Source organism: Carcharhinus amblyrhynchos, chromosome 19, assembly GCF_965287045.1.
Source record: "Carcharhinus amblyrhynchos chromosome 19, sCarAmb.v2.hapA, whole genome shotgun sequence".
NCBI lineage: Eukaryota > Metazoa > Chordata > Chondrichthyes > Carcharhiniformes > Carcharhinidae > Carcharhinus > Carcharhinus amblyrhynchos.
Genome location: NC_137342.1, coordinates 48,437,986 through 48,463,475, shown reverse-complemented (window position 1 = coordinate 48,463,475; position 25,490 = coordinate 48,437,986). Strand labels below are relative to the sequence as shown.

Sequence of the window (25,490 nt, the reverse complement as noted above, 5' to 3'; positions counted from 1 at the left end):
CACTGAGTTATCAAAAAAAACTTATATTGGATCAGCTCTCAACATCTCTTCAATTTGCTCAATTTTGTTTGGATCATCTGACCTGCTGATTAATTAACACCTCCAGCCAGGGAGTGTCTTTTATGAGCTAAGAATATCCGGGTGAAATATAACACTGCAAAAACATCATGTGGCGGCAAAGCACTGTTAAAGGGTGCCACTGTTAAAGGGTGTGGTTATTCAGGTAACTATGGGAGTGTTGACTGAGGCAATTTGGTAGCTGCAACAATCATACTGAAGGATTTACTGTGCACATGGCACCAGCAGTTGAGGGGGGATCTTATAGAGACATATAAGATAATGAAGGGGAAAGATAGGGTAGAGGTAAAGAGATTCTTCCTGCTTAGAAAGGATAGCAGAACTAGAGGGCACAGCCTCAAAATAAGGGGGGGCAGTTTAGATCAGAGTTGAGGAGGAACTTCTTCACTCAAAGGATGCTGAGTCTCTAGAATTCTCTGCCCGTTGAAGTGGTGGAGGCTACCTTGCTGAATATATTTAAGTCACAGGTAGATAGATTTCTGATAGACAGGGGAATTAAGGGTTATGAGGAGAAAGCAGGAAAGTGGAACTGATCCACTTCAGATCAGCCATGATCTTGTTGAATGGCGGGGCAGGCTTGAAGGGCTAGATGGCCTACTCCTGCCCCTATTTCTTATGTTCAGTTCTGGTCACCCTATTATAGAAAGGAAATTATTAAACTAGAAAGAGTGCAGAAAAGATTTACTAGGATGCTACCGGGGCTTGATGGCTTGCATTATAAGGAGACGCTGGATAGACTGGGACTTTTTCCTCTGGAGTGTAGAAGGCTGAGGGATGATCTTATTGAGGTCTATATAATAATGAGAGGCACAGATCAGCCAGATAGTCAATATCTTTTCCCAAAGGTAGGTGAGTCTAAAACTGGAGGGCATAGGTTTAAGGTGAGAGGGGAAAGATACAAAAGTGTCTAGAGGGGCAATTTTTTCACACAGTGGGTGGTGAGTGTCTGGAACAAGCTGCCAGAGGTAGTAGTAGAAGCAGGTACAATTTTGTCTTTTAAAAAGCATTTCGACAATTACATGGACAGGATGGGTATAGAGGGATATGGGCCAATTGGGATTAGTTTAGGGGTTTAAAAAAAGGGGAGCATGGACAAGTTGGGCCGACGGGTCTGTTTCCATGCTGTAAACCTCTACGATTCTATTTAGCCCTCCGGGCTGCAGCTAAAATGCCTATTGCAATCCAATCATTCAAAATCTGTTTCTGACATTTTGCCGGGGTGACTGTATTAATTTCCAGCTTGTTCCATTTTGGAAGGAAGAGGGGGCAAGCTGCCAAAGGCAGACACCCACCCATCACCAGGAAGACTCGAACCACCTGCCTGGTGCACAGGTAAAGAAAACAACACCTTGCACACTCTCTCCACACAACAAGTTCGAAGACAAGGGGCCACTGCTGTTATGCTGGGGACCTGAGCTCTGTTCTGGAGGTGTAGTTTTCCAGTTTAATCCAGGAGGCAGCCATTTGCAACAGGAAGGATGAATTCCTTTAAAGGATCAGTGTGGGAGAGAAGTGGCAAGGAAGCCCCTCCGTGAGCTGTCACTTTGTTACCAAAAGTTCCAAAGTTCACAATTACTGATACGGTCAGGGGCTTCACAAATCCTTGTTCTTGTGTTGACAATTTCACTGTAAAACTACCCCCTCCCCCCCGACCAAAGAAAAAGCCCAAACCTGGGGTTTTAAAATCCTCGCAACTGACCTTGAGTTGGGTCTTCTTCCCTGGTTAATTTCAGAGCACTGTCATTCCTGGCAGGCTTGTAACCATAGACTCCCCTCTCGCTGCGGTACCGGCGCCGCAAGCCCAGAAGGCAGCCCACCTCCCTCACTGACCTCCGGGCACCCCCCGTTAACGTCCAGTGTAGCAGAGACGCCGACATCGTTCCTTGTCCCACCAAACAAGAAGCACACAAGGAAGGGACTGTCCCTGAGTGTGGATCCGGGAGTGTGGAACCGAAACTCAGCCTCTCAAGACAGACATGTGCAGATGGATTCACAGAGGGACGTCAGAGCGCAAAATACAGGCACCACCTCTTCACTATGATAGGTTATAGCTCATGGGAATGCTGGCAAAAAGGGCTAGCTCCTCCCGGGCAGGCAGCTCTGGCAACTACAGATTTTAGCCAACAAGGATTGTATGGTTTAAACCAAACGGCAATGTAGATTTGAGAGTAAAATTAAGCACTTTCCTTAAAATGATAGATGCCTCTGCTTGGCAGCAGTCTATCAACACCAGGTCTAAGAGCAGATAACTGACGCAGACTCTTTTTTTTTCAGTGACCTGTTTTAATGCTGTTGTTTGGCATGGCACCAGATGGGTTTCGGACTTGACACAACTGTGAATTGGCCAATTTCAGCCCCCAGTGTTCTGCACTGACCACCTGGCTGGAAAAGAGATGCCCGGGGCAGGTACAGTGAGTACAGCAGTGCGACCAATGCGTGCAATTTACAACTGAAGGGTTTTATTATTTATGAAAATGTTTGCTGGCAAAATCAATTGTTGTAATCGTAACAACTTGTGTTGATTAGTACTTTTGATGTAATGAAATAACCCAAGGCGATGGTTATTTCATGGGTCCCTCAGCAAACAAAACCTGGCTCGAAGCTACATAGGGATATATTAGAACAAGTGGTCAGGTTTCATCAAGAAATTAGGTTTTAAGCAGTGTTTTCTTTTATTCATTTGTGGGACATGGGTGTCACTGGCTGTGCAGCATTTATTGTCCACCCCTAGTTGCCTTTGGAGGGCAGTTGCGAGTCAACCACATTGCTGTGGCTCTGGAGTCACATGTAGGCCAGACTGGGTAAGGATGGCAGATTTCGTTCCTTCAAGGGCATTAGTGAACCAGATGGATTTTTCCAACAATCAGCAATGGTTTCATGGTCATCAGTAGATTCTTAATTCCAGATATTTTTATCAAATTCAAATTCCGTCATTGGCCGTATAAGGATTCGAACCTGGGTCCCCAGAACACTAGCTGAGTTTCTGGATTAATAGCCTGGTGATAATAGCCTGGAGATTAAATAGACTGGGTCTGTACTCGTTGGAGTTTAGAAGGATGAGGGGGGATCTTATAGAGACGTATAAGATAATGAAGGGGATGGATAGGGTAGAGGTAGAGAGATTCTTCCCACTTAGAAAGGACAGCAGGACTAGAGGGCACAGCCTCAAGATAAGTGGGGGGGGGGGGGTCAGTTTAGAACGGAGTTGAGGAGGAACTTCTTCACTCAAACGGTGGTGAATCTCTGGAATTCTCTGCCCGTTGAAGTGGTGGAGGCTACCTCGCTAAATATATTTAAGTCACGGGTAGATAGGTTTTTGGTAGGCAAGGGAATTAAGGGTTATAGGGAGAGAGCGGGAAAGTGGAACTGAGCCACTTCAGATCAGCCATGATCTTACTGAATGGCGGGGCAGGCTCGAAGGGCTAGATGGCCTACTCCTGCTCCTACTTCTTATGTTCTTATGTTCTTATGTATTTCTTATTAATACCACGAGGCCATTGCCTCCCCAAAGTGTATCAAAGGAGGAAAGAGTGGTTAGAGAGGTTTACAGCGGGAATTCCCGAACTTAAGTCCATGAGAAGGTATTGCCACCAATGGGGAGTGATTAAAATCGGAGGGCGGGGGGGACGGTGGGGAGGGGGGGAGTTGGGCGGCTCAAGAGGCCAGAATTGAACAGTCATGGAGTGTAGTAGGACTGCAGGAGATTTCAGAGGTAGGGCAAGACCTTGGAGGGATATGGAAAATAAGGGTGAAAATTTTAAAACTGAGGGATTGCTGGACCAAAAAGCTAAGTCCTCGAGTAAAGTTAGGATTCAGACGGATACCAAAGTGAAATATTACAGATGCTGGGGAGCTCAAATAGTGCTGCATATATTCAGCAGATTAGGCAGCATCTGTGGAGCGAGAAACAGAGTCATTGACCTGAAATATTAACTCTGATTCTCTCTCCACAGATACTGCCCGATCTGCTGAGTATTTGCAGCATTTTCTGTTTTTATTTATGATACAGACAGAGGTTTTGAATTACTTAAAAGTTTATGGAGGGTGGATGATGGAAGGGCAATCAGAATTATCAAAATTAGATAAAGGAAACAAAGGCATGAGTGAGCGTTTCAATGTCAAATTAGGTTAGGGAGGACAGTCTGTAAAAAATAATGACCCATTTATTCCTTGGCTCCCCAGCCTCACATTTAGGAGGTACCCCAATGATGTGCTGGGGAATCCCTCTAGGAAGTTCCCAGGTAAAGGGTTTATTTGGCAATTGTCCAGAAGTGCTGACTTCCATGGACAAAAGCGCTGTGCCAGGAAACATCCAACAAAGCGATTTAAATTGCTAACTTCAGATGGTTCTGCCAGTTTTACCGCTAGTTACTCTGAAAGAGTTAGAAGAAATAAGACACTTCTAACTCCAGAGTAACAATCTGAACACCCAGCTCTAGTCTTGCACAGGACATGCCACACACTACTCCCCTAGCAGATGCCCCAAATTATCCCAACTTGCTGATGACATAAAGGTTGGAGGTGTTGTGGAAAGTGTGGAGGGATGTCAGAAGTTGCAACGAGACATTGATGGGATGCAAGACTGGGCGGAGAAGTGGCAGATGGACTTCAACCCAGATAAGTGTGTGGTGATTCATTTTAGTGTGTCAAATAGGATGAAAGAATACAATATTAAGGGTAAGACTCTTGAAAGTGTGGAAGATCAGAAGGATCTTGGGGTCCAGGTTCATAGGACAGTCAAAGCAGCTTCACAGATAGAGGCTGCGGTTAAGAAGGCGTGTGGTGTACTGGCATTCATCAATCGAGGAATTGAGTTTAGGAGTTGGGAGATAATGTTGCAGCTGTATAAGACCCTGGTCAGACCCCACTTGGAGTACTGTGCTCAGTTCTGGTCGCCTCATTACAGAAAGGATATAGAAGCCATAGAAAGGGTGCAGAGGAGATTTACAAGAATGTTGCATGGATTGGGTGGCATGTCTTGTGAGGATAGGTTGAGAGAGCTCGGTCTTTTCTCCTTGGAGAGACGAAAGATGAGGGGGTGACCTGATAGAGGTGTATAAGATGTTGAAAGGTATTGATCGGGTGGATTCTCAGAAGCTTTTTCCCAGGGTTGAAATGGTTGCACAAGAGGACACGAGTTTAAGGTGCTGGGAGGTAGGTACAGAGGAGATGTCGGGTAAGTTTTTCACTCAGAGTGCGGTGAGTGCGTGAAATCGGCTGCTGGCAGTAGTGGTGGAGGCAGATTTAATCGGGTCTTTTAAGAGACTTTTGGATAAGTACATGGAACTTAGTAAGATAGAGGGTTATAGGTAAGCCCAGTAGGTAGGGACACATTTGGTGCAACTTGTGGGCCGAAGAGCCAGTTGGTGCTGTAGTTTTTCTTTGTTTCTATGTTTCAAACTGATTTCGCTCATTACGTCTTCAAAGTAGTACCATGGGACCTTTTATGAACATTTGAGAGGGCAAATAAGATCTCTGTTTAAAGTCTCATCCAAAAGATGGCACCTCTGCCAATACAGCACTGGAATTTTGATTTCTGTGTTCAATAAGGCAAAATAGTAGATATGGTATATATGAGTTTTCAAAAGGAATTTTATCAGGTGTCATACGAGCCTATTACACAAATTAGGGTTTATAGGATTATAGGAGATTAATTTGGATTGAGGATGGGGTGAAAGGCAGAAAACAGGAATAAGTTATTTTTAGGTTGACAAGTTGTAACAAGTGGGCTACTGCAAAGATCAGTAATTGGGCCTTAGCCATTTACAATCTATATCAATAATTTTGGTGGGTAGGTGGGAAAATAGGCTGTGAGGAGGATGCAAAGAGATTGCAAGATGATCTTTCCGGCAGATCATTGGGTCGAGGATGACTTGCTTCCACACTAAAAATAAGTTCCTGGGTGACTGAAGAGTCCAATACGTGACCTACAGTCTCTGTTACAGGTTGGAAGACATTATTTGGAGGAGGAGCAGGTGGGTGGGGTGCCCAGGTTGCCAAGCATTCCTTTCGCTGTCGATGCTTGGCTTCAGCTTGCACTCGGCAATGAAACCTGTGATGATCAACTTGTTTTGGGGGCCTTTTTCACCAGTTTGGCTGGTCTTACATAAGAACATAAGAAATAGGAGCAGGAGTAGGCCATCTAGCCCTTCGAGCCTGCCCCGCCATTCAATAAGATCATGGCTGATCTGTCGTGGCTCAGTTCCACATTCCCACCCTCTCCCCATAACCCTTAATCCCCTCTCTTATCAAAAACCCATCAACCCGCATCTTAAAAATATTTAGCGAGGCAGCCTCCACCACCTCAACGGGCAGAGAATTCCAGAGATTCACCACCCTTTGAGTGAAGAAGTTCCTCCTCAACTCCGTTCTAAACCGCCCCCCCTTTATCTTGAGGCTGTGCCCCCTAGTCCTACTGTCCTTTCTGAGAGGGAAGAGTCTCTCCACCTCTATCCTATCCATCCCATTCATCATCTTATACGTCTCAATGAGATCTCCCCTCATTCTTCTAAACTCTAATGAGTACAAGCCTAGTTCATTCAGCCTCTCCTCATAGCTCAACCCTCTCAACTCCGGTATCAGCCTAGTAAACCTCCTCTGCACTCCCTCCAAGGCCAAAATATCCTTCCGTAAGTGCGGCGACCAAAACTGCACACAGTACTCCAGCTGCGGCCTCACCAATGCCCTATACAGCTGCAGCAAGACCTCCCTACTTTTATATTCAATCCCCCTCGCTATGAAGGCCAGCATCCCATTCGCCCTCCTGATCACCTGCTGCACCTGCAGGCTGGGTTTTTGCGACTCATGCACAAGGACCCCGAGGTCCCTCTGCACTGTCGCCTGCTGCAGTTTTTCGCCACAGAAGTAATAGTCCTTCCTACCATTATTCCTATCAAAGTGGACCACCTTGCACTTGCCAACATTAAATTCCATTTGCCAGTTCCTGGCCCATTCGCCCAGCCTATCTAGATCCTTCTGCAGACTCTCCATACCCTCCGCGCAATTTGCCGTTCCACCAATCTTGGTGTCATCAGCAAATTTCAACGCCATACACTCGGTTCCCTCCTCTTGGGCCAGGGATTCCCAGGTGTCAGTGGGGATGTTGCACTTTTTCAAGGAGGCTTTGAGGGTGTCTTTGAAGCATTTCCTCTGCACTTCTAGGACTCGCTTGCTGTGTTGAGGCTCCAAGTAGAGCACTTGTTTCAAGTTTAAAGTTGATTTATTAGTGTCACAAGTCGGTTTACATTAACACCTCCAATGAAGTTACTGTAAAATCCCCCAGTCGCCACATTCTGGCACCTGTTCGGGTACACTGAGGGAGAAATTTTGGAGGAAAATAAGGGAATATAGGTTAGTTAAGTGGAAAAGGAGATTAATGTGGGGAAATGTGAATATCCGCTGATGGAAAGAGTAGAAAAGCAGAACATTTTTTAAAAGGCGAGAAATTAATAAATGCTGGTATTAATTTGTATGTCCTTTGACAAGAATCAGGTATTGATTGTCCTTTGACAAAATACAGGTACAGCAAGCAATGAGGAAGGTAAATATTAGCCTTTCTTGTAAGGGGGTAAAAGAACAAAGAAGTCTTTGTTACAATTACACAGAACTTTGATGAAACCACACGTGGAATACTGTATAGTTTTTATCTCCATAACTACAGGATACAGTTGGCTTAGAGGGAATACAGTGAAGGTTCACTAGATTGATTTTAATCACTTCACTATTGGTTACTGTGCCTTATGTTGGCCAAGGCCCCAAGCTCTCTGCCTCTTTTTTTTATTTTTAGACACTTTTTGACCGAGATTTGGTCACCTGACCTAATATCTCCTATGTGGCTGGGGGTCAAACTTTATTTGATAATGCCCTGTAAACCACCTTGAAGTGCTTACTATGTTGAAGGTCTGCATAAATCTAAATTGTAATTCCTAACATGAGAGGTTTGCCCTCTGAGGAGTGATTGAGTAGGATGGGTTTATATTTTCTGGAGTTTAGAAGAATGACAGGTGATCTCATTCTTATAAGAAGATTGACAAGATAGAGTCTTGAGAGTGTTGTTCTCCCGGGCTAGATTATCACAAACTTGGGGACACGATCTTAGGATAAGTGGCCAATTATTTAGGACCTAGATGAAGAGAGATTTCTTCACACAGGCAATTTTGAATATTTGGAATTCTTTAACCCAGATGGCTGTAATGGGTCAATAGGCTTTTGGAAACCAAGGTATATAGGAAGACTGCAGTGAAGTTACTGTGAAAGTAGAGTGACGTCGCGGATCAGCCATGATCTTATTGAATGGTCATGCAGGCTTGAGCAGCCATTTGGTCAATTCCTGCTCCTTTTTCTTACGTTCTCTAGTCGAAACAAACAAAAATTTTGATCTTTGATGGCAAGAGTGCCATCACTTGAACACAGCTGACACTGAGAAAACAAAGTTTATTGACTTGAAAGGTTGAATTATAACTACAGAAGTCACTATGGTGACCCTCATGTTGGTGATCCCGTCACTCTTCTGCAGCGACCATCAAACACCAAGCTTCAGGCTCACAACATGTCCACCATAAAACAGTTTGCCATCCCAACTCTCACCCAGTCCCCCACTTAATCATCACCCACAATACACCAACACCCTAGCAACTGCCCAATGCTCCCTTCTTGCCCCTAGCAACCACCCAGCCTCTCCCTGCCACAAGCAACCATCCAGCTCTCCCTGCCTGCCCCTAGCAACCGCCCAGCACCCCCTTCTGCCCCTAGCAACTGCCCAGCCCCCTCCTCCTGTTCCCAGCAAATGCCCACCCCACCCCCAGGAACCACACAGCCCCACCCGCCCCGAGGAACAGCCCAGACCCCCCTGGCCTCAAGGAACCGCACAGCCCCCCCCCCACCCCTAGGAGCCGCCCACCCCCCACCCCTAGGAGCTGCCCACCCCCCACCCCTCACCCCTAGGAGCCGCCCAGCCCCCCCACCCCACCCCCAGGAGCCGCCCAGCTCCCCCCACCCCCAGGAGCCATCCAGCACCCACCACTAAGAACGGCCCGGCCCCCCCCCCACCACCACCACTAAGAACGGCCCGGCCCGCCCCGCCCCCCCCACCCCCCCACCACCACCACCACCACCACCACCACTAAGAACGGCCCGGCCCGCCCCCCCCCCCCCCCCACTAAGAACGGCCCGGCCCCCCCCCACCACTAAGAACGGCCCGGCCCCCCCCCCACCACTAAGAACCGCCCAGCACCCCCCCCACTAAGAACCGCCCAGCCGCCCCCCCCCCACAAGAACCGCCCAGCCGCCCCCCCCACTAAGAACCGCCCAGCCGCCCCCCCCACTAAGAACCGCCCAGCCGCCCCCCCCCCCACTAAGAACCGCCCAGCCCCCCCACCACTAAGAACCGCCCAGCCCCCCCACCACTAAGAACCGCCCAGCTCCCCCCCACCACTAAGAACCGCCCAGCCCCCCCCCTAAGAACTGCCAGCCTCCCCCCCCACCCTTAGAAACAGCCCAGGCCCCTCCCTTCCCCTCTTCTAGTAACTGCCCAGCCCCCTATCCTGTCCCAGCAACCGCTCAGCCCCCTAGCAACCGACCAGCCCCGCCCCCCATCCCTAGGAACAATCCCGCCCTCCTCTTTAACCCGAACAACTGCCCAGTCCCCTACCTAATCATCACCCACAATACACCAATACCCTAGCAACCGTCCTGCCCCTAGCAACCGCCCAGGCCCCCCCCCCCCGCCCCTAGTAACAACCCACTGGGAGGGGTTTGGGGGCCTTTCTGCCGCGGGGACCTGACGCAGCGCCTGTCACTCGCGGAGAAAACAAAACGCCGCCCGAAAATAAAGCCGTCGATTGAAAACACGACGCGGTTGTTGCTGTTTTGATATCCCCCTCTGCCCGGGCAGGGTTCGCTTTGCGGTTTGTGAAAGGGTGAGCTTTGCGGCTGAGATCCGGCGGTGTTTGGGTCAGTCAGCTCGGTGGGGTCCTGGCGCTGAAGGCCGCTCTCGGCATCAAACAGTCCGCGTCCCCCCGGCCCCGGTATCCGCCAGCCGGCCTCGGCCTCCTGTCCCCCCGGCCCCGGTATCCGCCAGCCGGCCTCGGCCTCCTGTCCCCCCGGCCCCGGTATCCGCCAGCCGGCCTCGGCCTCCTGTCCCCCCGGCCCCGGTATCCGCCAGCCGGCCTCGGCCTCCTGTCCCCCCGGCCCCGGCTTCCTGTTTCCCCCGGCCCCGGTATCCGCCAGCCGGCCTCGGCCTCTTGTTCCCCCCGGCCCCGGCTTCCTGTTTCCCCCTTCCCCCGGCCCTGGTATCCGCCAGCCGGCCTCGGCTTCCTGTTTCCCCCCACCCCGGTCCCGGTATCCGGCATCAAACACACACCCACTTTCCGCGGGGCCCCAATATCAGCCTGCCCGCCTACTGTCGTCTCAGCGGCCGGTAACTGCATCTCTCTCTGTCTCTCGGTACTCGGGGCCTCAGCCAGGACTCTGTCCCTAAGAGCTTCCCCCATCCCTAAACAGGGCGTAAGAAGACATAGAAACTAGAAACAGGAGGAGGCCATTCGGCCCTTCTAGCCTGTTCCGCCATTCGTCTTGATCGTGGCTGATCATCAAATTCAATATCCTTAAGCCCCAAGGGGTACACCTAACAAGCCACAATATAAGGGCAAGGTATCATAAGGGGCAATAAGGTTGAGCATGACCCAAACGAAAAGTGCCAGAGTGTGCAGAATGGGGGACACATTCCCTCTCTGTCCATCCCCAACAACGTGACAGCAACTGGGTCTCAGACTCCTCATTCCGAAACTGTCAATCCAAAAATGTGCAGGTTGGGTGGATAGGCTGTGCCCCTTAGTGCCCCAAGATGTGTAGGTTGGGGGGGGGGGGGGATTAGCAGGGTAAATACATGAGGTTACGGGAATAGAGACTGGATGGGGTTGTTGTTGGTGCAGGCTTGATGGGCCAAATAGCCTCCTGCATTGTAGGGATTCTATGATAGTAACTGTGGCCCTGAGAAATTCCCCGTCCCTGCAATAACTGGACTTTTGAGAGATTCCCCTTCACTAAAACCACAGTAATTGGAGCTCTGACAGATTCCCCAACCTTACAGTAGCTGGGCTTTGAGGAATTCCCGATCCCTTCAGAATCACCTCTGAAAGATCTCATGTTACCATTATTTTTCATATCCCTATTGTGTGTTTACCAATTTTAGCTTTATTGTTATTTGCATATTGACTAATTGCTCTTCATTTGGCACCACCGTTTGCTCATCCACAGTAATTTTAGTTAATACTTTGGTTTATATACTTAAAAAATATGAGGGAAACAGCATTTTTTGGTCATGAAACCCCAATCCCCAAATCACCACCATCCAGTCTCTAAACAGAAACTTGACTTTTCTAGTCTATTGATATTGGTTGTTGGGTGTAGTATATCCTGTTTATAATGATGTTTTAAGTAAATATTCAGGTAATAAACTTACATTCTGTTCTAATGGTTTTCCCTTGTTTAAAGGGGTGATGTGTAATGTATAGAACTATGCTGTTTGCAACCTGATGTTTTTAAGTAATGTAGCCATTGTTGAAATGAATGAGCTTTAATTTTAAAGTGGAGGGCGTAACAGAAAATCTACATACAATTTGATAACGATACACATGGAACTAGAGACATTGATCTTTGACCAATTTTGCTGTCTTGAATGTGCCAATTCACAGCATTTATTTTAAAATTAATAGTTTATATTGAAAAGAGAGTTATGTTATGACTGGGAAAATTTTGCATTTCATATTCCTAATTTTGCTCTTGGAATAAAATAGGATATCGCAATTTCTGAACATGAATCTCTGTAGATTAAAAAAACATAATTTGCTGTCCTTACAGAATAGTGGTGAGCTACACTGGGACAGCCACTTTAGCCCTATCCTGGTGAATTTCTCCCAAGACGAATAATACACCTGACTACATCTGCCTTTATAAGGTAAGAATTTGATGCCGTGATAGTGGTGTGAGGAATTAAATTGCGATCAGTTGGAATTGATACAGTTGAATTCATGCTTACTGTATTTCTGTCCTTGTGACGTTCACATGCAGCATCACTTGCATGGTGGTTGTCAAAATCTGTGAATAGATCCGTGATCTATTTTGTTGCTGCTGGTCGTGATATTCCTAACAGGAAATCCCCTGCCATGATATGTCACATGTGTCTGTCTTGTGTCATCCACACATGTGCAGTAGCTCATCTACAACTGCCCTGAGACATCCATAATCCAACCACCCCAAAGTTGACTTGTCCTTCCACTTTCTTCACCTTTCCCTCCAGAAGAGATCTCTGTAGCTTTTCAGCTCTGATCACGTGGTTGAAATACTGACATTTTCCCTTCTGGATATTGCCGTTTAGAATTCTTTTTGCTCTTGCAATTTCAAGCACCTTTCCATTGGTCTTATTGTCTCTATATGGAATTTTGAATTAATCTTCGGACCATATAATTTTATTGTGCACAGGAAGACTATTCATCCCAGTGTGTTTGTGCTGGTGTCTAAGGCTCATTTCTCTGCTCGTTCTTAAATATTTATCCCTTTCTCTCTTAAAAGCTATAACAGATCTGGATTGCACACACTTTCTGGTCAGGCGTTCCACTTCTGTATCTGCCAACACATTTTTTTCTCTACTACTTCCTTTGCTTTTCTTGTGATGGCCTTGAATTGATGCCCAATTTATCAGCCAGTGGAAATGGATCTCTCCCTCCATCCATCTCCTCACACTGTCTCCCCCTCCCCCCCACCCCTGCGACTTACCCTCAGACATTTTTGAATCCTATGGTGTTTCTTTTTCTTCTGTGTTCATAATCTCTGATTATAGCTGTACCTGATTTTTGAGAGACTTTTTGATTAGCACATCTTTAAGGGTTTGTTTTATCAATTTAAAAAAAATATTTACACTGCAAGGCAAGAACTGGAATGGTTTCAAGATGTGGTTCTTTATCTACCATCATCTCTTTAAACAATTGTGCAACATTGGAGCAGTGAGAATTAGCAGTCCTTGCTCCCTTTGATCACTTTGTTCTGAAACTAGCTGCAGTGTACCTGAAATAATTTTTGTTAAAGGTTGTGTATTTTAATGATTTCATAATGCGAATCAATGTGATATTATTCATATCCATATATGGTAACAATGAGTTGACTTTGAAATTATAACTGGCCAGAACTTCTAAACTGTATTTTATAATTTTAGAGTGAAACTGGCCTTCCTTGGATTTTGCAGCAGGCAACAGTGTGCCAGATAAAGTGTACCCAGTTTACTGGAATGTGGTATTGAACATTTTGAAGCTTTGCACCATCTCCATGTAAGTAATATTCCAGATTCAAACCATAAGATGACTTCACAAGTGTGATTGAAAAATTAGTATTAACAGTCGCATGATTTGACGTCCACATACTTGTATCTGGCGCAATCAAAATTATCTCCATGGGACCTACTTGGTGCTTCCTCTGCAGAGTTGGAAGTGTCATTTTTTTTGGCAATATATGACTTAACTGGGGTTATACCATACCAGGATAATGTGTTGTGTGAAAGTAATGTTGTTATATTTGCATCTGGAACAGCCAGTTGGGTGATCCAGCATTGTTAAATTGGGAAATAATGAAGTTCACCAAGATCTTTGTTCTTTCTCAGTTGTCTGAATTTTCCACATTCCAGCAAGAAACTGAAACCAATCTAGACCACCATTTTAGAATAGATTTGTATCTTGCATTCTGCCATTAGCAATCTGGTCAGTAAAGTTAATGAGCCAACACTGTTGTTGCTGGCGTTGAGAGATTGCAACTGTTTCACCGATAACAGAGTTGACTATCTCTTGAGTTGCAAGAACAGCCAAGCTGTTAGCACATCTAGCTTGTTTTGTCTACGCCAAAACGTTTCTCCTGATAGTTAGTTATTTAATGCATTTGTTATTCAATGCTATTGCAGAAGCAGTGATATACAGATGGATTTGACAGCTTAGTGAGGCGTCATTAAAAAATGATTCAATGAAAACCTGAGAAAACAGGATGAGTGAAGGGAGAGAAAAGGTAAGCAAGTGGCAGAAAGTGACAGGAGGAACAAAACTAATTTGAAGATGGTACTTTAGCTTCGTGATTAGGCCATTTTGAGATAAACCTTTATCCAAATTTTCATTCTTTATATTAGCATTCTTTGTCTAATTTTTTTTGCCATCTCCCAGAGCTGGAGTTGGATGAAAAAGATTGGTACTTAGTACATGAAAGGGTACATGCAAGGTTGTAGGATATCCTTGGGTATGGATTTCCCTTGAAACTACAATTCTTTTTGCATTTCTAGTTCTTGTGAGAATTTTTTAAAAAACCCATGTAACTCAAATGTTTTATGGTGAGATGACAGTATTGGTAGGAGTGACCATCACATAGTCCTTGTGGAGACAATACCTTGTCTTCACATTGAGGATACCGTCTGTTGCATTGTGTGGCACTACCACCATGCTAGATGGGATAGATTTTGAGCAGATGTAGCAACTAGGTGCTGTTGGCCATTGGCAGCAGAAGAATTGTATCCAAACACAATCTGTAATCTCCCACCCAACTATTGCCATTAAGATGGAGGATCAATGCTGGTTCAAAGAACTGTGCAGGGTGGAATACCAGGATCAGCACCAGGCATACTTAGAAATATGATGTCATTACTTGCACATTAGACAGTGAAAGCAATATGTGAGGGACAGAATTTAGCAATCCCACAACCAGTAGATCAGCCCTGCAGTCCTGCCACATTCAGTCATAAATAGTGGACTAATGAAATTACTGTCGGGAGGAGGAGTCTCCATTTCTATCCCTATCCTTAATGACGAGATGAGCCCAGCACATCAGTGCAAAAGATAAAGCTGAAGTATTTGCATCAATTTTGAGCCAGACATGCTGAGCAGATGACCCATCTCGGCCTCCTTTGAGATCCCCGTTATCACAGGTGCTTCAGGCAGTTCGATTCACTTTGTGATATCAAGAAAAGGCTGAAGGTACTGGATACTGCCAACGCTATTGATCCTGACCACATTTCAGCAATAATACCGAACACTGGTGCTCTAAAACTAGCTGCACCCTTAGCCAAGCTGTCCCAGTACAGCTGCAAAACTGCATCTATCCGGCAATGTGGAAAATTACACAGGTATGTCCAAGCCACAAGAACAAGACAAATCCAATGCAAACAACAACCAGCCCCGCAATCTAAGCTCAATCATCAGGCATGTGATGGAAAGTGTCGTGAAAACAGTGCTGTAAAATGGCACTTGCTTAGCAATGACCAGCAGCTAACGGATACTTAGTTTAGATTTGGTCAGGCCCTCTTTGTTCCTGATCACATTAAAGTCCTAGTCCATACATGGATGGAAGAGCTGAACTCTCGAGGGTGAGGTGAATGATTGCTCTTAATGTTAAGACAGCACTTAACTGTGTGTGGCATCAAGAAGCCATAGCAAAACTCTCCACAGGCTGGAATTGTACCTTGGGAAACAGCGGTATTTGGTGAAGGTCTATTACCTCAATCCCAGGATGTTTCTGCTGAAATCTCTTGAGACTGTTCACGGCCCACTCTCCCTCAATGTCAACAAAATGAAGGTGATTGTCGTCGACTTCAGGAAACATGAAGGAGACCAAGCCGCTATCTACATCAATGGAGATGAAGTAGAAGGGTCGAGAACTTCAAGTTTTTAGGTGTCCAGATCACCACCAACCTGTCCTGGTTCTCCCCATGCAGACATTATAGTTAGGAAAGCCCACCAGCGCCTCTACTTTCACAGAAGACTCAGGAAATTTGGCATGTCAGCTATGACTCACCAACTTTTACAGACGCACCGTAGAAAGCATTCTTTCTGGTTGTATCACAGCTTGGTATGACTCCTGCTCTGCCCAAGATTGCAAGGAACGACAAACGAACGCATCCCTAGCTAAACTGTTCCAGTACAGTTATAAGACTGGCACCTATCCAGCAATTTGGAAAATTGCTCAGGTACGTCCAAGCCATAAAAAGCAGGACAAATCCAATACAGACAATGACCAGTTCAGCAATTCAAGCTCGATTAGGCATGTAATGGAAAGTGTCGTTGACAGTGCTATTAAGTGACACTTGCTTAGCAATGACCTGCTCACTGATATTCAGTTTTGGTTAGGTCAGGTCCACTCAGTTCCTGATCACATTACAGCCTTAGCCCAAATATGGATGAAAGAGCTGAACTCCTAAGGGCGAGGTGAATGACTGCCCTTGACATCAAGACAACATTTGGCTGTGTGTGGCATCAGAGAGCCCTAGCAAAGCTCTCCAGAGGCTGGAATCATATTAAGGGAAATGGTGTTTGTTGAAGGTCAATTATCTTAGTTCCAGGATGTTTCTGCTGGAGTCTCTTGGGAGTGTTTTCGGCCCAACCATTTTCAGCTACTTTATCAATAACTTTCCCTCCGTCATAAGGCCAGAAGTGGGGACGTTCACTAATATTTGTATAATGTTCAGTACCATTTGTGACTCCCAGATACTGAAGTAGTCCATACCCATATGCAGCGAGTTCTGGACAACATTCAGACTTGGGCTGATAAGTGGCCACTTATTTCTTCTCTGAACACTGAAGACAACCACTTAAACTTAAGAAGACGCAGCAACAAAGTAGCCCAAGTCCCACCTACTTTATGCAACTCAACATGTTCACCATTCATCCTACACAAGTGCCAGGCCATGACCATCTCCAAAAAGAGATAATCCAATTTACTTCCCTTGATCTTCAATGGCATTACCGTTGCTGACTGTCTCACTATCAACATCCTGGGGATTACCACTGACCAGAAACTGAACTAGACTAGCCTTACTGTGGCTAAAAGAGCTGGTCAGAGGCTAAGAATGCTGAACTGAGGAACTCGCCTTCTGACTCCCCAAAGCCTGTCCAGCACCTACAAGTCAGGAATCTGTTGGAAGATACTCCACTTGCTGAACACAAGAACAAGGAGTAGGCCATTTGGCCCGTTGAGTCTCCTCCACCATTCAATAAGATTGTGACTGATCTTTTCGTGGACTCAGCTGCACTTACCTGCCTGCTCGCCATAATCCTTAATTCCTTTACTGTTCAAAAATGTATCTATCCTTGCCTTAAAAACATTTAATGAATAGCCTCAGCTGCTTTACTGGGCAGGGAATTCCACAGATTCACAACCTTTTAGATTAAGAAGTTCCTCCTGCTATGGCTCAGGTCAGGAATTCCAGTGTTTTATAAAGCCCACCTGGGTCAAAAGTTTTGCACCTTGAATTTGTCAAAGGATAAACATGATAGGATTCACTTTAGGTATGATTTAAATGACTGACTAGGGAGCTTTTATTAAACTTTAGTTAAGAATATAGTTAACATATAAGGAAAAAAACAGCAATAACTTCATTCAATTACAAACAAAACAAAACAACCACGATAATGTATAACCCTTAACAAATATCTCAGATGTTCCAATCAAAACCAAACTTCCATAGACAAAAGCATTCAGCACAGCAGAATCTAGTGCTAATGTGATACTGGAATTAAGTCCTTTGGACGAATCTGCAGTTCTCTTGATAGGCTCAGAACTGCTTCCCCGGACCCCAGGGAGAGACTCTGGTCAAACCGCCAACAGCAGACTTTCTGCTTCAGGAAGGCAAGACCTTGTTTTCAGATAAGCAACAGTATTTCTAAATAAAACAGGGAAAGAGAAAAACACTTCTTTTTGCTGTCGCTTCTAAAAACTAACCCCTGCAGCTCAGAACTGAAAATGAAAGAGTTCCTGTCACCTGCAATCATTTTTCCTCCTAACGATGCAGAGTCATAAACAAACCCCTGTTTAAGCAGCAATAAAGGAACATCTCCAGACAAGCCGGTAACAAATGACATCAGAAAGCTGTGAGCATGATTTTAAAAAAAGTGTTAAAGGCACAGTAACATCACATTCCTCAACTCAGTTCTAAATCTGCTCCCCCTTATTTTGAGGTTGTGCCCCCTAGTTCTAATTTTACCAACCAGTGGAAACTACCTCCCTGTTTCTATCTTATCTATTCCTTTTGCTATCTTGTTTGTTTTTTTTGACAGAATATCAGGAGAACCTAAGAAGTCTGTGAGCATGGAAGATAAGGATGTTACAGTTTTCAGCAACGAGAACAGAAGCAGTAAAGACAAGGAAGCTGCTGAGAGAAGGCCCACCTCCAGTCGGGAAAAAGGAAGGGATGATCTGAAAGCTGGCAGCAGAAGGGAAACTGCGAAGGCAGCTGAGGAGAAAAAGAAGAGGCAAGAAGATGAAAAACGCAAAAAGGAGGATGAAAAGCGCAAAAAGAAGGAAGAAGAAAAGTTAAAAGCAGAGGAAGAACAAAGGAAGAAGGAAGAGGAAGAAAAAAAGAAACTAGAGGAGGAGGAAAGGAAGAAACAGGAGGAGGAGGAAAAAAGGCAGAGAGAAGAAGAAGCAGCAAGACAGAGGTAAGATCTTGTTTCAAAGATTTTAAACATTTCAGATAAATGTAGCGTTAACTTGTACTTTGGACCTACTTTTTATTTATTATGTAATTTTTATCGTGCATTATATATATTAATTGTATTAACCAAATTTTCTGGTTATGCATCCTGGGTGCTCTTAGGGCTGAAGTGAAACTTGGACCAACACCAATCATACGTTCAGGAACACATAATGTCATTACAACCTTTTTGGGCACAATGATAGTGCTTAAAATTCAGGTACAGCCAGAGTATGCAATGTTTTCTGAGTAAACATACTCGCTATCCTTGTTAATTTGAAAGATTTGATTTAAGCCATGTTCCATGCTAGAATGAGTCTGCATCATGACATAGAAAGAATTTGAAAAAAGGAACTTGCGTTTACATAGGGCCCTTTACAAGTTCAGGATACCCTAAAGTACTTGACAGCCAACTGTGAATTTTTGAGATCATAATTTTGAAGTGCCAAGCGTGCTTCAGCTCGTATCTCTCAAGCATATGAATTCAAGACGTCAGGTACTAGTGATTGTTCATAAAATGTTGCAATATTGTGCATGATATAGACACTGCTAAGTGAGTGTTATGCGATCGAAGGGGCCATTTTGCAGATGAGATTTAAACCAAGGTCCCATCTGTCACTGCCCCCCATGTGGGCATAAAAGATTGGCGGCGTTTCCCCCAATGTCCTTGCCAACATTTATCCCTCAACCAGCACTTGATGTAGAAACACTCAGTGGTTTTGACAGTGTCTGTGGAGAGTGGAAGTGTTAACATTTCGGATCGATAATCTTTCATCAGAACTGAGAAGTTCAAATGAAGTTTTTTTTTGAGAATGGGCTGGGTCAGAAAAACGGCAAAAGGGAATCTATACGATTAGACAAAAGACAGCAATTAAATGACAAATGTCAGGGCCAAAGGAAATGGTGACGGCGTATGAGATGCATAATAGTCATTATCTTGTTGCTGTTTGTAGGGCTTTGCTGTATGCAAACTTGCTGCTGTGTTTCACGTATTACAAGTGACTGCACTTGAAAATACTTTGCCTTTCACAACTTCAGCATGCCTCGCTGTACGAGTGATATAATGGGTACAGCACAGGAGGTGACAATTTAGCCTATTGTGCCTGTGCTGTGTCTCTACAAGAGCACAGTAGGTAGTCTCACAACACCAGGTTAAAGTCCATCAGGTTTATTTGGTAGCACGAAATGCAGGAGCAATTCACTCAGTGTCAGACCCCAGCATTTTCCCTTTTTGTACAATGCAATGCAAGATTAGTAAGTTTGTAGACACAAAGATTGGCCGGGTGGTTAACGGTGAGGCAGAGTGTCTTGGGCTACAAGAAGATATAAATGGAATGGTCACATGGGCAGATAAATGACAGGTAGAATTTGACCCTGAAAAGTGTGAGGGGCCACACTTTGGAAGGAGCAATTTGACAATGAGGTGTTCAATGGTAGAACACTAGGAAGTCCTGTAGAACAAAGGGATCTTGGCATATTTGTCCACAGATCTCTGGAGGCTGAAGGATATGCTAGAGTGGTGAAAAAGGCATATGGAACACTGGCTTTTATCAATCGAGGCATACATTACAAAAGCAGTTGTATAGAACTTTGGCAAGGCCATAGCTAAAGTACTGTGTACTGTTCTGGTTGTCACATTATAGGAAATATTTGATTGCACTGGATGGGGTGCAGAGGAAATTCACGAGGATGTTGCCTGGGATGGAACATTTAAGTTATGAAGAGAAGTTGGGTAGGCTTGGATTGTTCTCGTTGGAACAGAGGAGACTGAGCGGCAACCTGATCGAGATGTACAAGATTGAGGGACATGGACAGTGGATGAGGAGCAGCTGTTCCCTGTAGTTGTATGGTCAGTTACAAGGGGATGTAGATTCAAGGCGAGCGTCAGGGGGTTTGGGGGGATGTGAGGAAAACCTTTTGACCCAGTGGGTGATGACGGTCTGGAATACACTGCCTGGGAATGTGGTAAAGGCAAGTTGCCTCATGTCCTTCAAAAAGTACCTGAACGTCATGACGTTCAGGGCTGTGGGTCAAGTACTGGTAGATGGGATTAGGTGGGAATTCAGGTGCCTCTGATGTATTGCTGCAGACTCGATGGGCCAAAAGGCCTCCTGCTCTGTAGAATTCTATGATCATTCTTTCAGTAGAATTTAAAAAAAAATGTGGAGCACTCTAAGTCTAAAGCAAGAGGGTCAAATGTAGAACTATTAAAAGGCAAGCTCAGTTCTGATATGGAGAGCTCTTCATACAAAATGATTAATTTCTAAGAATCTTTTGGGTAAGGAAGGGGAATTATTCAAGAGGCACTTCGATGCTGTTATAGAGGACTAGATTTCTGAGGAAGGATGAAGTAGATGTACTGATTGGTCTCCCTGTTCTGTAGTTAGCTTCATAATTTTCAGGAGCCTTCTAGTTGCAAAGGAGGTCTATCTGTGGTACAGATAGTTGTCACATTGTCAAAAATGCAATTGAGATAGAAGAGTTTTTGTGTATGGTGCTTATTTAAATTCCTACTGTTGCACGATTGTTTCATTTTGGCAAAGAGTTATGAGAAAAGATTGAATTAGAATTAAAACTTAGAAGCAGTTCAGGGAAAGTTCAGTTGACTCATTCCTGGGATCAAGGGCTTATCTTATGAAGAAAGGTTGAGCAGGTTGGACCTATACTCATTGGAGTTTAGAAAAATGAGAGGTGATCTTATTGAAACATAGAAGGAGATTAGGGGACTAAGAGGTCTGCTGTCTAAGATGGAGATGAGGAGATTTATTTTCTCTCAAAATGGTTGGCCATTGGAATCCTTTCCCAGAAAGCATGGAGGTTGGGTCATTGAATTTATTCAAGGCTGAGTTGGATAGATTTCTGATAGACGAGGGAGTCTCTCGTTATGGGGTGCAGATGGCAAGGTGAAATTGACACTACAGCTCGATCAACCATGATCTTATTGACTGGAGGAGCAGGCTTGGAGGGCTGCTCTCAAGGCCTAAGTCCTTATTGGAAAAGCTTGACCGTTTCATCCTGAAAACAAGGTATCTCAGGGGTATTTATATGGCGTGTAAATTATATGGCGTGTATATTGTATTAAATAGGAACAAAACCAGTATATTACTATAAATTGAACTATGGCGATAGATCTATAGGATGTAGATTCAAACCAGAGAAGAATATTTTAAAACTATTTTAGGACATTCTTCCTCTTGTAAAGAGTGATCAACACGTCAGATAAACTTCTAGGTATGGTTTGTATGTCTGTTGTGTTCTAATTCAAGTTTCATACCTGAGATTTTTGTACTGGGGAAGAGTGGCTGAGTGGTTTCCAGTTCCTTTCCCCTGGTTCTTCCCTTTGAAGAACTTGGATGGGTTCCAACCAAGGCTATCGAATTCCGCTTACTCTTTACAGTTTGGGAGACTGGGCACCCACACCCACCAGACTTACTTCTGTATCAACTCTGAATGCGGTGTTGAGAGCCAACATTCCAACTTCTGTTTGCCTGGAATGGGACTCAAACAGTTTATCTTCTGGCTACAAGAGAGGAATGCTATCACTAAGTCAAAGTTTCACTGCTGATTTAGGGTAGTGGAGGTGGAAACCCCCAGTAGATCTTCAAGTTTATTCTTCACACGGCTCAGCAGAGCTACAAACCCCTTATGGTTCCCCCAACCCCAACTATTCCAACTGTGTCCATTTATATTCTTTTGGAGCTTGAGGCAATGATAATCACCTGTCTTTAACAATGTTATTTGTTTAATGTAACTGCCAAAGCATGCAATTGCGGATATATTGACAGTCTTGAAGAAATAACTGATTCCTAGGAGAATGGTATGGTTAGATGTCTCTGAATTGGTGAATTATTTGCACTGGAGAACCTTCCTTATCCATCATGATCTTTAGAATGATCTCATGAATTGCCCTAGATTTTAGTATTTAAAAATAGTTAGAAATTAAGTGCTGGAACTTTCAGAGTCTTTCTTTTCTTCTCGTTCTGTAGAGAGATGGAGGAAGCATATCAGTTGCATCAAGAAGCTTGGGAGCGTCATCAAACAAGATTAGAGCTCCGCAGTAAGAATCAGATTGCGCATGAGAACCGTCCAGAGGAGAGTTTCTTCACCAGGCTGGACTCGAGCCTGAAGAAAAATACTGCGTTTGTCAAGAAGCTCAGAACTATTACTGAGCAGCAAAGAGACTCCCTCTCCAGCGATTTCAATATGCTTAATTTGAGCAAGTACATTGCGGAAGCTGTTGCATCCATTGTAGAAGCTAAACTGAAATTATCTGATGTGAATTGTGCTGTTCACCTTTGCTGCCTCTTTCACTTACGATATGTTGATTTTTCGCCATTGCTCCTACAAGGCTGGAGAAAGCACTTTGAAGCCAGGAAGGAGGAAAAAACTCCAAACATTAGCAAACTGAGAACTGACATGCGCTTCATTGCAGAGCTAACAATTTGTGGGATCTTCAGTGACAAAGAAGGCTTGTCACTCATCTATGAGCAACTGAAGAACATCATTTATGCTGATCGTGACACTCACACTCATGTCTCTGTGATCATCAGTTTTTGCCGACATTGTGGAGATGATGTTGCCAGTCTGGTGACCAGAAAGATGAAATTTGCTTCAGAGAAATACAACCTCAGCTTCCCTCCCAGTGAGATAATCAGCGCTGAGAAACAGCAGCCCTTCATGAATCTGTTGAGGGAGTACTTTACCTCGCTGACCAAACATCTTAAAAAAGACCACCGAGAACTGCAGAATCTGGAGAGACAGAACAGGTGATGATTTCATTACATGTTTTTTGTTTTCAGAAGTGTTAATATTACAGTTGGATTTTTGCTGTGCAGGGATTCTGTGATTCAGTGTGAACCTGTTGATCTTGATGCACTGTCTTCTAATAAGAAAATGCTAAAAATGAGAATTAACAAATCTTGCCTAATCAAATGGTATTAAGGATGCATGAATTTGGCAACATACGCAAGTAGCAGAAAAGTGACAAACTGGGGAAACAAAAACTTCTGTGGCAATATGTCACCTCTTCCTTTTACCTGGTCATGGTCATTTTCTTAATACAGTAACAGAAATTGATTTTTATTCACCTCGAATATATTTTGCTCCTTTTGATACAAATAATGTTACTAAAGCAATAATTATTACAACTACAGAAATGCTGGTGAATTATACACACTGAAGAACCGTCCTCATCCATCATGATCTTTTTAGAATGATGTTGTGAATTCCCCTGGATTTTAGTGTTTAAACATAGTTAGACATGAAATGCTGGAACTTTCAGAGTCTTTCTTCTCATTCTGTAGAGAGACTATTTACACAAAGTCTTTTGGGCATTCTCAACATAAGAATTGAAACAAGACCATGCTATTCATGTATTGTAACCTTCAATACGACCAAATCTGTTGCTAATCACTACTGAACTTGCATTTTATTAGATATGTTCATCGGTGATAGGAGTGGAGCTGCATGTGCCTCTCCTGCGTCATGAGTATTGTTGGATGCTTATTTAGTTGTCATGCCAACAAATACAATCCTGATTCTAACAATACGAAATGACAAATCACTAAAAGCAATAGCCACGTCAAAGCAGTCTGCCTCCCAGCCATCCAAAAGCAAAATAACTGCAGAGGCTGGTGATCTGAAATAAAAACAGAAATTGCTAAGCATTTATGTTTTTATTTTAGCCTGCCTTCCGTTTTGGCTCAGCTAATCAGTGTGTGCACTCTTTTGGAATGTTCTCTTTAATTTATAAGAAAAGGTTTGTTCATCTTGCACTATTTTTAGTTTCAAGATCTACCAGTCATTTTCACATGCCAGTGGTCCATTAATACCCTTCACGGAATTAACCTTGCCACCCTTCCTGCTGTGGCCTAGATGTAACTTCAGTTTCACAAATTGTGCTTTGTTCTTGATGCACTTAACAAGCCAGCATTCTTTACTGGGGATTCCCAGTATGCAGTCATGTCATCAGGCTGTCCAAACAGCCAATCACATGAAAGAATTTTCAAAGACACAACAGTAAATAAAGTAGTACTCACTTTTCCAAAATTTTACACAGAGATAATTAAAGATTGGGGGCACACGTGGGGCGATAACCGCAGAATTTTCAGCACGCGTGAAGAGGCCATTTACAAGCTAAAATATTCTGAAATCACTTTTTCAAAATAAAAATTACATTGAAAAAAATCTACTGGTTAATCATGCACCACTCCACAAAGATATTTTTTCAGGCCCCATTTTTCATCCTTCATTGCTGTGGCCCTGATTCCTGAAATCTTTTCTGTTCATCAAATTTTATTAATCACATTGCTGTTTAAAAACTTGGTGCACAGGGTGCAACCTTTTAAGGGTTTTCAAATGGTGATGTGGGGGTAGAAAAGTTCACCGATTCTCATGATTGCCAGCTTTGAGAGAAGTATTCAACAGTCTTTGGTGGAGGCAGATTGCAACATTGAGGTCTCCATCACTAATCTGTACATGTACCCCTTGAATCTGCAGTGATTTTCAGACTGTGAATTCAAATCCAGCCTGATAAGTTAGTAAGTCTTTACTTGATTCCCTGCTTGATATTAACTGTTTTCAGTAAAAGGCCCTATTTTTCACTTTTCTTTGCTTGTCCCTCATTCCTGAAATCTTAGTGCTGGATCCTTACTGTATGCTTTCCTTGCCTTTGCTATCCATGTTTGGAATCAGATGCCTGGAATTCCAGGCTAACCTTCATCTGTGACTAACGTAACCACTGTTTTGTGCAAGTTCAACATGAATCTTACCATTTTGTAATGTGTTTGTTCCATCTTTTTATTGAATATGTTTTATTATTTTAATCAGTTCCCAAAGTAGTAACAACTCATCCATTTGAGAAGCAATGCTTTATTGCAAGAGTTTTTATCAGAAACATGATTTCAGCTTATTCCCATTA

The 25,490-nt window shown here is 44.1% G+C and overlaps 2 protein-coding genes across 11 annotated transcripts in view; one reads left to right on the top strand and one right to left on the bottom strand.

Moving 5' to 3' along the window:
* dhtkd1 (dehydrogenase E1 and transketolase domain containing 1) overlaps positions 1–2,069 on the bottom strand; it is a 58,148-nt gene extending 56,079 nt beyond the window's left edge. The window contains exon 1 of the mRNA XM_080207743.1: positions 1,778–2,069. Within this exon, the coding sequence (XP_080063869.1) occupies positions 1,778–1,955 (178 nt within the window). The 5' untranslated portion in view covers positions 1,956–2,069. The remainder of the gene's footprint in view (positions 1–1,777) is intronic.
* Positions 2,070–2,166: 97 nt separating this feature from the next.
* The window catches only part of upf2 (UPF2 regulator of nonsense mediated mRNA decay), a 166,580-nt gene continuing 143,256 nt past the window's right edge, over positions 2,167–25,490 (top strand). For 5 of the 10 annotated variants that reach the window (XM_080207740.1, XM_080207738.1, XM_080207737.1 and 2 more), the window contains exons 1-5: positions 10,322–10,495; positions 11,938–12,034; positions 13,289–13,400; positions 18,156–18,536; positions 22,558–23,337. In XM_080207740.1, coding sequence (XP_080063866.1) covers positions 18,187–18,536; positions 22,558–23,337 — 1,130 coding nt within the window. In that variant the 5' untranslated portion in view covers positions 10,322–10,495; positions 11,938–12,034; positions 13,289–13,400; positions 18,156–18,186. Of the gene's footprint in view, positions 2,485–9,834; positions 9,996–10,320; positions 10,496–11,937; positions 12,035–13,288; positions 13,401–14,029; positions 14,125–18,155; positions 18,537–22,557; positions 23,338–25,490 lie in introns of those variants that run through there. The other 5 variants (XM_080207742.1, XM_080207732.1, XM_080207734.1 and 2 more) reach the window with 4 other exon arrangements.